This window comes from Lathyrus oleraceus, chromosome 1, assembly GCF_024323335.1.
Source record: "Lathyrus oleraceus cultivar Zhongwan6 chromosome 1, CAAS_Psat_ZW6_1.0, whole genome shotgun sequence".
NCBI classification, from domain to species: Eukaryota; Viridiplantae; Streptophyta; class Magnoliopsida; order Fabales; family Fabaceae; genus Lathyrus; species Lathyrus oleraceus.
The window spans coordinates 353,416,551-353,428,365 of record NC_066579.1 but is presented as its reverse complement, the minus strand read 5'-3'; the positions used below and the strand labels follow the sequence as shown (position 1 = coordinate 353,428,365).

Below are 11,815 nucleotides of genomic sequence, written 5' to 3'. Positions count from 1 at the left end.
ATTTTCAAGTTTATTCATACAAATCTTAAACATATCAATTTCATTCACAAAAAATATCATTCTTAGTGATTGTGTAAAAATATATTCCAATAGACTGACTATACCCTGCCTTATTGAGAAGAAAATGAGAAATAAGATTCTTTATAATCTCAGAAGTATGCATGGCATCCTTCAAGATTAAAGTCTTTTTGGAGGTGTACTTCAGCTCCACTTCTCCAATATCGGAAACATTAGTGGCGTGTGCAACTACTAATAACACTTTCATATTCGTGTATGTTTTGAACATTGCATGATCATAACAGACATGACTAGATGACTCAATGTCTATCCACCTGCCATCAGATTCACCAATCATATTGAGTTTAGTGATTAGAGCAATAAATTGGCTATCAATCGAGTTAACATGTGCATTGGGGGAAGCATAAGGTTATTGCCTCTCAATTGAAGTAATTGAGACCCTTAAAGGGTTCTCATTCTTAATTCGATTCACAAAATTACAGTTCTAATTCTTTAATCATTTTTCAAATGACTTCAAAACTACACCGAATTTCTTTTTGTTGTTTGAAACATAAGACTTTTTTCTTTTTGATTTTGTCTCTGAGATTCTACTTCATTTCGAAGGCGAATAATCAGACTCTCAATTAAAAATTATTTTATGAATTTTTCAAAATCAATATTTAATAATTTCTCAACTCAAACAAGGAGAAATTAAAATAATTCTCCAAAAAATATTCAAAAAAATATTCAAAAAATTCAATAAATAAAAAAAGTTAGCGTTTCAAGAATTTAAAAAAACATAATTATAATAGTGAGGAAGAAAAAAAACTAAATAATTTTTTTTGACACATTTTAAAATAAAACAAGCAATTTCCTTTTATAATAAAGTTACTTAGACAAGATATTTAGCTTAAGTAAATTTTCCAAATTCATCTCCGTATTAATATTGACTAACATGTTAAGTACAAATATAAAAATATAGTAAAATCTGTTCTCTATTACATTTACTATACTTATTTACCGTGATAAAACAGAGTAATGTATAGATTGAAGAACTCATTTCCCAACTACTCTTGTATATGCGTCAAGACTAAATGGCGTTGAAATCGTGTGCCCAAATTCGTTGATAGGTGTCTCTCTTGTTTTCCAAGCTTTGCATTTCCATTTCTTTCATTTCATTTATTTATACAGACACTTCACACCCCAAACGTGGGAACCATTATCCCTCTCTTTCTTTCTAACTTCTTTACCTTCCAAAACTTTCAAAATAAACATTTTTATTTTCTCTTTCTATCTCTGAATGTATCACGCATTCTAGAGAGAGAAAGAAGAGTTCACTAACCGCATTACAAGTTCTAGAATTTTCCATGAGAACGTCGTCGTTCCGGAGATGCACCACCAGCAAAACCGAATTAGACTTCCCGGAACATTCCGAAACCTCATCGCCGACGGCGGGAAAACATGTTTACGGCGCAATGTTGCCGGTTTTTCTCAACGATCTCCGTAGCAACCACCACAAGGAGCTCGTTGAGATAACACTGGAGCTAGAAAACGACGCGGTCGTGCTTAGCAACATAGCTCCGATATCTTCTGCACCAAACGCATCTCCTTCTTCAAGTCACACTGTCGCCAGAGGTGGAGACTCCTTCACCGGCGGTGGCGTCGCAAGGAGTCTCTCAATTAGTTCGAGGATTAAATATAAATTTCCGTGGCTGAGGTCGATGTCGTTGCGGACTTCAACCTCGTCCTCGGAGAGTGTAACTGCCGTGGAGGAGGATCCGATGGTGGCGCGAAATGCACGGAGGATGCGAGCGGAACTTGAACGAACGAGATCGAGTGCTCAGAGAGGTTTGAAAGGGTTGAGATTCATTAGTAAGTCTGGTGAAGCTTGTGAGGAGTTATGGAAAAAAGTTGAAAAGAGGTTTGGATTTCTTGCTAAGGATGGGTTTCTCGATCGAGAAAATTTTGGCGAATGCATTGGTACGTTATCTTGTTTTGATGCTAAGAAAATATTTGGAAGAGTAATCGAAGTTTTTTTGGTACATAAAATTTCACTCCACACTAACTTTAATCTCACTCGGAATAGTTAGTTACGGGTAAGAAACTTGAATAATGTTTTTTCCATAAGAAAATTAGTTATGTTTGAAATTGGAGTTACTAATTTAGACGAAGTTTTGGATATGAACTTATGCATATTAATACATGACACATGGTCAAGGCGTAATTACAATCGCAAAATTGTTGATGCGGTGATATTCAAAAATTTCATCAATCACAATTGTTGTCTGATTTAAAATCAGATTCGAAGTCATCAGAAACTAGAAACTACATCAACTTTTTCAATAGTTCCTTAAATATTTTTTTATCACAATTCAAAGTTTTAAAAGTCCAAAATTTAATTTAAATAAAGAAAACTTAACATTTTCCAGTTATATTTCAATCATTTCACGATCGAAATTTACAAATTTGTAACACTCCAATGACTACGATCGCAATAGATACAAATGCTTCTGCGATAGCTAACAACAAAATCATGAACATGATTAAATATGAGAAATAAAATAGTTATAATGTAAAATTATTTATATTGTCTATGTATATAATTAAATTCATATAATTAAAGCTTAATGATAATATTTTTCTTAAATATTGGTTAATGTATTGAAGGGATGGAGGATTCGAAGGAATTTGCTGTGGGTATATTTGATGCATTAGCTCGTAAGGAAAGAAAAGCAGTGAGCAAGATAACAAAAGAAGAGTTGCGTCAGTTTTGGTTGCAAATTTCAAACCAGAGCTTTGATGCTCGCCTTCAAATTTTCTTTGACATGTAAGTAATCTGTCGCTATCCATGATGTATCATCTTTACTGTCATTATTAAGAAATAAGAGAAAGTACTATGGTTAATAATAAAATATTAGAAGGAAAAACTTGTACCTACAACAAACTTTGTATTATTTGATATATTTTATTAAAATTCAAAGCTTAAGACAATATTTGTTTCTTGATATGTATAATATTTTCTCACTCTTCTTGTATGTCGGACCCGTTTAACCATATTTTAATTTCATAAATAAAAGAATGACTTTTATAATAAAACTGCTGTAAAATAGATAATAATATATTTTTATAATATTATTGAAATTTTAATATATTATTTCAGAGCTGTGGATTAGAATGATATGATCTTTTAATTTGAATAATTTTAGAAAGAGAAATATGCACGTGTGTGTTTGGATGATATGATTGAAAATTTTGTAAGTAACTTTAATGATTCAATTTAAATTTATATATTTCTAAAAAGTTTTAATTAGATAAAACATTAAAATTATTCATTATAAAAAATTTGGGATCATTTTTATAAACTCTAAATTTTTGGACAAAATTTAAAATTTGAAAATAAGGATCAAGTTGTAATTTTAAAATATTAAAAAATAAAATAAAATTATAAATTTTGAAATTCACTAAAGATCAATTTGTATGGACCAATTTGTAAAATATGAGGACCAATTTGTAAAATATGAGGACCAATTTGTAAAGTATGAAATAATAATAATAATAATAATAATAATAATAATAATAATAATAATAATAATATATAATTTGACATTCATATTCTATAGAGTATAGAGTATGACCGAAATTTCAAATTATTTTATTTTAGATATTTATTTCAAAATTATTAAATTTAATTTGAATAAAATAATTTATAAATTCCCATCCTTTTAACTATTTTTTATAATTTTTATTCAAATAATAAATTTTGTGCAAATTATTTTAAATTCGTTTACTATATTTTATTTTCTCATTAAAATTGTCTCGTCCAAAAACACTTCTAGTGCATTTTAAGTATTTTATATGGAAACAAATAAAAAAAATGGTTAAACTATGAAAGAAAATAGTATAAGAGAAAAATAGAGGAAGAATTTTTCCTAATTCTTCCTCATGATGCTGTATTTGTTATACTAATGATACTAAAAAGATAAAAATGGGTATAGTATACGAGACTCACTTAAAAATCTAACTAAGACAAATTCTATTGGAGATAATCACTTATATTGTGGTGAGAGTAAGTTCTATGTCTATATTGTTTACTTAAATTTTTAATCGGAATTTGGTAGAAAATTTGGATAAAATATAAAGGGCTCAAATATTTAATTTTGATCTGAGATTCATTATACATATAAGTGTTTGTTTGTTTCTTTCTTGGGGGTTTGACTTGTGCATCTCTTTGTTTAATAATATGATGACGTGTACCTATCTTTTTTATATAAGAAAGTGATAAATTATACAATTCTTTTCTTAATAGTATGATGACTTGTGCATCTTTTACCTATACACCATTTGAATTGAGATATTATAAAAGTGTGTGTAAATTTGTTTGTGTCAATGTTACTCCATTTGCTTCAGGGCAGACAGTAATGAAGATGGAAGAATTACTAGGGAGGAAGTACAAGAGGCAAGGTTTACTAGTACTTTTTCTATTTTTGAAATAATCCTCAAGATAACAATTACATTATTTTAATTATACTCTCTGTTTTCAATTTTATATTTAATCAAACAGCTTATAATGTTAAGTGCTTCTGCAAACAATCTGTCCAAACTAAAAGAACAAGCTGAAGGATACGCTGCATTAATAATGGAAGAATTGGATCCGGAAAACCTGGGTTATATCGAGGTAAGAGAGGGAAAACAAGAGTAATTTAAAACATAATAAAACCACATTTTACTTCATAAATGTTTGTGTATCTATCTCAATTCAATTGGTAGTTGTGCAGAGACATCTGAGTACAGAGGCGCGCAGATTAGAACCTCTGAACATTCCACTAGACTACTAGACCAAATTTTTTTAATCTTTCTTGATCATTTCATAATATATTTCCTTCCATTTTTTTCAGCTGTGGCAGCTAGAAATGCTGTTACTTGAAAAAGATAGATACATGACCTACAGTAGACAACAGAGCAGTGCAAGTGTAAACTGGAGTCAAAATATGTCAAGTTTAAGGCCCAAAAATAAGATCCACAAAATCCGCAAGACACTCCAATGTCTTGCATTAGAGTATTGGAGAAGGGGTTGGATTTTGTTACTGTGGTTGATTGCCATTGCTTCTCTTTTTACTTGGAAAATTTACCAGTACAAAAACAGATCAAGTTTTGAAGTTATGAGTTATTGCTTACCAGTAGCCAAAGGCGCGGCAGAGACACTCAAGTTCAACATGGCTCTCATTCTTTTACCTGTTTGTCGAAATACACTGACATGGCTTCGCTCCACAAAAGTTAGAAAGTTTGTCCCATTTGATGACAATATAAATTTCCATAAGGTAAGAGGAGACTCTTAACACATTCCGTCGCGTCTAAAATATGATCTAACAGCAGAAAATCACATCGCTAATGGATACGATAACACGTCTGTATTCCTTTTTACAGATGATTGCATTTGCCATAGTTATTGGAATAACTGTCCATGCAGGCAACCATCTCGCATGCGATTTCCCACTTCTTGTGAATTCATCTCCTGAAAAGTTCTCAATTGTATCTGCTGATTTCGATAACAAAAAGCCAACATACAAATCCCTTTTGATTAGCATTGAAGGTGTAACAGGAATCACAATGGTTACTTTGATGGTTATATCATTTACTCTTGCAACTAGCCAGTTTCGACGAAATGCAGTAAATCTTCCTTCACCAATCAACAGATTGACAGGATTTAATGCATTCTGGTACTCGCACCATCTTCTCGGTATTGTTTACATTCTTCTGTTCATTCATGGATCTTTCTTGAATTTGACACATAAGTGGTACCAGAAAACGGTAAGAACTTCGACCACAATCTTCGTAGGTATGGAAGAATAGTGAGCGATGATGAATGTACAATAACATATTTTTTACTTTTGATGTTAGACATGGATGTATATCTCTGTTCCGTTGTTGCTGTACGTTGCAGAACGTACTCTACGAACTCGTAGATCGCAACACTATGCAGTAAAAGTTTTGAAGGTAATAAAAATAAACCACACTCCATTGTCTGCTTTCAATGGTTTGATAATAACTTCCATTTAATTTTTCTAAATTTGACTTAGCAGGTTTCAGTGCTACCAGGAAATGTCTTCAGCTTAATCATGTCAAAGCCTAATGGATTCAAGTACAAAAGTGGCCAGTACATATTTTTACAATGCCCAAAAATCTCTCCATTTGAGTGGTGAGTGTGGTTCTTCTCTTAGGTCAATTTTTAATCATAATAAATTTTACAGTCCACTAGCACATGCAAATAAGATCTTGATTTTTTAGGCACCCATTCTCTATTACATCAGCACCTGGAGACGATTACCTAAGTGTTCACATTCGAACAGTAGGTGACTGGACACAAGAACTTAAGCTACTTTTCACCGAAGATGACCAATTGGCTTCGGTAAATTCCAGCGCAACATTCAGAGAACTAATAAAAATGGATCAAATAGGGTAAGTATAGATCATGTAAGAGTTTTAAAAAAAGGGTTATAATAGAATTGTAATCTCAAAGTTTTCAGGCTGCATAAACCGCATTTGATTATAATTCTTCACAATATTAAATATTATGACGTGACTATACTTTAAAACTTCAACTCATATGCTTTCTAATAATTTCAACTTGCAAAATTGTAAATCATTCAAACTAGAATTTTGTTACAGACAGCCAAAGCTGCTTGTAGATGGCCCATACGGAGCTCCAGCACAAGATTACCAGAATTTTGATGTATTGCTGCTCATAGGATTAGGAATTGGAGCAACTCCCTTCATTAGTATTCTCAGAGATCTTTTGAGTGACACGAGAACAATAGACGAACAAACGGTACAATCCTTGCTCTTTGTTTAGTTATTTTTATAATGTTGATTACATTTTATCTTCACCTGCAAACTTTAACAAGGCCAAGTGCAGGACTCAAACACAGAAACAACAAAATCAGATGAGAGTTTCAATAGTTTCACCTCTTCAAATGTAACGCCAGGAAGAAATAAGAGATCGCAAAGGATTACAAATGCTTACTTTTATTGGGTTACCAGAGAACCTGGATCTTTTGAATGGTTTAAAGGAGTAATGGACGAAGTTGCAGCAATGGACCACAAAGTAATATTCAATCTTAATTATATAGTATCAAAACATAATATTGCAATGTGGTATCACATTAACATATATTTAGATGTATGCATAAAAAATAACTATTCTTGTTCTCTTTATATTCTTAACCATTATTAGGGTTTGATTGAGCTGCACAACTATCTCACAAGTGTCTATGAAGAAGGTGATGCAAGATCAACCTTAATCACAATGATCCAAGCGTTAAACCACGCCAAACATGGTGTTGATATTCTATCAGGCACTCAAGTGAGATCTTCAATACTTTAAGAACTATTACTGTTTCAATTCATTTATTTCATCTCAAGTTAAAAACTAACCACAAAATTTATTGTTTTTTCGATTGTAGGTGAGAACGCACTTTGCTAGGCCTGATTGGAAAGAAGTTTTCACAAAAATAGCTTCAAAACATCCAAATTCTACCATAGGTAATAAACTGCTTGCAAAAATTGCAGAACTATTTCCCTCAAATTATAATATTGCACTTGCAATTACGATTGCAACCTACGATAAAGAGGAGATCGAGACGATGACAAGAAGATTGAATTGACTTGTAAACCTCAATTTAATTTTTGTTACTTGATGATATTGGTAAGTTTTTAACAAGAAAATGATGCATAATACTTGCAGGTGTGTTCTATTGTGGGATGCCAGTGCTTGCGAAGGAGCTAAAAAAGCTATCACTTGAGCTCAGTCATAAGACAACCACACGCTTTGAATTTCATAAAGAGTACTTCTGAAATTGGAGCTTAAAATTAAAATGCTTTGTTTATTCTTATGTAACTATCGGTTAAATAATTCAAAGGGGGAAGTTGTGAAATATTTGGGTCATCATAGGAGGGAAATAACATGTAATTTTAGTATATGTAGTAGAATACAAATGCTTAAACAATATAGTACCCAATCTAATAACAGAGAAAAGAATACAAAGATTTCAGTGTCTAGAAAACATCCTTCAATTTCATGATTGTTTTATACAAAGCAAATTTTTATTTTCATACATGGTGGTTTCCTAAAATCATAATCCAGTTGACCAGAGCACACTTATTCCAGCCAAAATAAAAACAACAGCAGCAGAAAGTGGATTGAAAGGGTTAGCAACAAACGCATAGCTACAACGCTATTGGGAATTTTTATCAAACATCTTAAGAGCAAAATCATATCAATATGGAATGGAAAAATACCAATGCATAAATTATCCAGCAAGGGCACCAACATCAACACAATAAATAAAAAAGAAGAGTTATACCGATTTCTGGTGGTTTGATGGAGGCCAGAATTGGACCTGCTTGAGAGGCTGAGGATCAACCACGATTTGCTGAACAAATGAATAGACCAAACAACAATCTAAGTCTTATCTCACTAATTGAAGTTGCTTCTTTCAGCTTAATGTTTTATTCTCAACAATGCTTCTACATGTCAAATTATAGAGTCTGTCTTTTCTGTAATAGATATTACCTGAACATTCTCTTAATTGAAATTTTATTCTATGGTTAACAAGCTGTTAGATACGATGTTAAACTAATTTGTATGACAATTAAACTATGCAACAGAAGTACAAACGGAAATAGGTAAACCAATTTGGTGTAATATCATCTACGTCTAGAGGGTATTAATCCAATGAAAAAAACTCACTATTAATAATTAGAAATACAAATTAGTATGATTTAAACTCTCCCAATTCAATTCCTCTTTTACTAATATTAGCAATGAACTTTGATCCTAGCTCCCCCTAAATCTAAAAGTCCCACTTTCACTCATATATATTCTCCAAAGTGTTTGGACAATTACAAAAATATATAAATTGTAAAGTAACGGTACAACTCAAATACGATATTCTCTTGATTTAGAGATATGACCCAATAATAGAGTATTATAAGATAAACACATAAAAGAAATAAAAATTCAATACAAATCGCAAAGTTAAACAATGTGAGTCATCACAAAGGAGAACACCTCCTTAAATAGTAACAGTAGTCTAGCTAGAAAGCTCAATAGTGTTTGGAGTTGACTGTGCGGCTGAATCTTCAAAAGTGCATGAGATCAATCTTTAATAAAGTTGATTGCAAATCTTGATTAATCAAATCTTGAATAAATTTGAATCTCTTAAATATAACAAATTCCATCTTGCTAAAACTAATTCAAATTAAATATTTCCTTAATCCAAAAACATGTTGTTGTAAAATATTTCACTGATATATTAAAAAGTAATCCTTACATGTTACATCTACATGCTTTAAATAAGAGAGAATAGAAAATCTAATGGGCTTTGACTAATGGGCCTCATTACTAATAGAAATAATTACTATTTACAATCTAATATTTACAACACTCCCCCTCAAGCTGGTGAATGGATATCTATCATTCCCAGCTTGCAAGTAAGTTGCCTGAATCTTTCTGTTGGTAAGTCTTTTGTTAACACATCTACCAGCTGATGCCCGGAAGGAACGTAAGATGTAGTTATCAGTCCACTATCCAACTTCTCTTTGATAAAATGTCGGTCAATCTCAATGTGTTTAGTCATGTCATGCTGAACAGGATTATGAGCAATACTAATAGCCGATTTATTGTCACAAAACAATTTCATAGGACCTTCACATTGTATCTTCAAGTCTTCTAGAATTTGTTTCATCCACGATAGCTCAAAATTCTGACTCGGCGCTTGATCGAGCAACTACACTTTGCTTCTTACTCTTCCAAGCTACAAGGTTACCACACAGAAAAGTACAGTAGCCTGACGTAGATCTTCTGTCACTCACTGATCCGGCATAATCCGCATCAGTGTAAGTCTCCATGGTTAGATTTCCACCTCTTTTAAACAAAAGTCCTCTCCCTGGAGTTGCTTTAAGATATTGTAGAACGCGGTCTACAGCCTGCAAATGTCTCACCCTCGGATCATGCATGAATTGACTCACCACACTGACTGCATATGCCAAATCTGGTCTAGTGTGTGCCAAGTAAATCAATTTTCCCACTAATCTCTGATATTGACCCTTGTCAACTTTGTCAGTTTCCTCCTCAAGGCTTATCCTGTGATTTTGTTCAATGGGAACACTTGCAGGTTTGCATCCAAGTTTGCCAGTTTCCTGCAAAAGATCAAGCACATACTTCCTTTGAGAAATAAAGATGCCTTGCTTTGAGTAGGCTACCTCAATTCCCAAGAAATACTTGAGTTGCCCAAGGTCTTTCATCTCAAACTCTGCTGATAATTTCTCTTTGAGGAAATGTCTCTCAATCAAATCATCTCCTGTAACAATAATATCATCAACATAAACAAGAAGTACAGTCAATTTTCCTCCTTGTGAATGTTTAAAAAATAAAGTGTGGTCTCCTTGACTTTGCTTATAGCCCAAACACGTCATTGCCTTTGTGAATCTTCCAAACCATGCCCGAGGGGACTGCTTTAGTCCATATAAGGCTTTCTTCAATTTACACACCTTGTTAGCTCCATTTGTTATACCAACACCTGGTGGAATCTCCATATACACTTCTTCCTCTAAGTCTCCATGCAAGAACCCATTTTTAACATCAAACTGTTGCAATTCCCATCCACATGAAGCAGCAAGAGATAGTAAAATTCGAACAGTATTCATCTTTGCCACTGGGGAAAATGTCTCCTCATAATCAATACCATACGTCTGAGTATAACCTTTTGCCACTAGTCTTGCTTTGTACCGATCAAGTGTACCATCAGATTTATACTTTACAGTATAGATCCATCTGCATCCAACTGGACTTTTGTCTCTTTTCCTTTCAATAATCTCCCAAGTACCATTTTTTTCAAGTGCTCTCATTTCCTCATCCATAGCTTGGACCCAATTTCTATTTTGCAATGCTTCTTCAACAGATGATGGGATTTTCACAGAATCAACAGCTGCAATAAAACTTTGATATTGTGTGGAAAGATGTTTAGTGGAGACATATTGAGAGATAGGGTGTCGATATAGGGAGGGACAAGATCTTTTATCCTTCCTCAAAGCAATGGGTAAATCAACTGGATTAGTGTCACAAGTATCAGAAATGGCACAATCATCACTAGAGGAATCATTTTCAATACTTACCTCCGGTTCAGGCGATTGAATTTGTTTCTGGAGAAGGTCAGGTTTACTTCTTCTCTGATACACTAGAGTTGGTGCTGGAGGTGCTGATTGTTGTAAAACAGAAGGCCTTGAAGGACCAGGAACACTTACTGGCTCAGATTCAGGTGTTGAACTAGGACTCAAACTCAAACTAGGTGACAACTCGGGTTCAAGAGAGGGAACACTGATAGGTGTTCTAGGGAGGCTAGGACCAAGGATCAGAAACTCGAACTCAGACTCTGACTCTAAGTCACTTATGTTCTCCCCCTGAGACTGAGAACGAGTGAAATATGACACATTTTCATGAAAGGTGACATCTTTGGAGACAAAGAATTTTTGACTCGGAGGATGATAACATTTGTACCCTCTTTTGTTGGGTGCATAACCCAGAAAGATACATCTGACAGCACGGGGATCCAATTTGTTGCGATATTGTTTGTGAACATGAACAAAAGCAACACAACCAAAAATGCGAGACTCAAGAGTGTGTAAGATAGGAACAGATGGAAAACGTGAAAGCATAAATTGGGCAGGACTTTTATTACCTAACACTCGAGATGGGACCCTGTTAATCAGATAGGCAGCAGTAAGAATTGCCTCACCCCAATAAGAGGTAGGAACAGACATT

The 11,815-nt window shown here is 33.3% G+C and overlaps 1 protein-coding gene across 1 annotated transcript; it reads left to right on the top strand.

Moving 5' to 3' along the window:
• Window positions 1-1,127: 1,127 nt before the first annotated feature.
• On the top strand, window positions 1,128-8,040 carry LOC127136182 (respiratory burst oxidase homolog protein E). Its single transcript, XM_051062777.1, has 14 exons — window positions 1,128-1,977; window positions 2,665-2,824; window positions 4,405-4,453; window positions 4,559-4,672; window positions 4,893-5,315; window positions 5,422-5,805; window positions 5,896-5,991; window positions 6,078-6,193; window positions 6,283-6,453; window positions 6,664-6,823; window positions 6,911-7,099; window positions 7,229-7,357; window positions 7,458-7,536; window positions 7,739-8,040. Exons 1-14 carry the CDS (start codon window positions 1,365-1,367, stop codon window positions 7,846-7,848), a joined length of 2,793 nt encoding a protein of 930 aa, XP_050918734.1. The 5' UTR covers window positions 1,128-1,364; the 3' UTR covers window positions 7,849-8,040.
• Window positions 8,041-11,815: the final 3,775 nt, after the last annotated feature.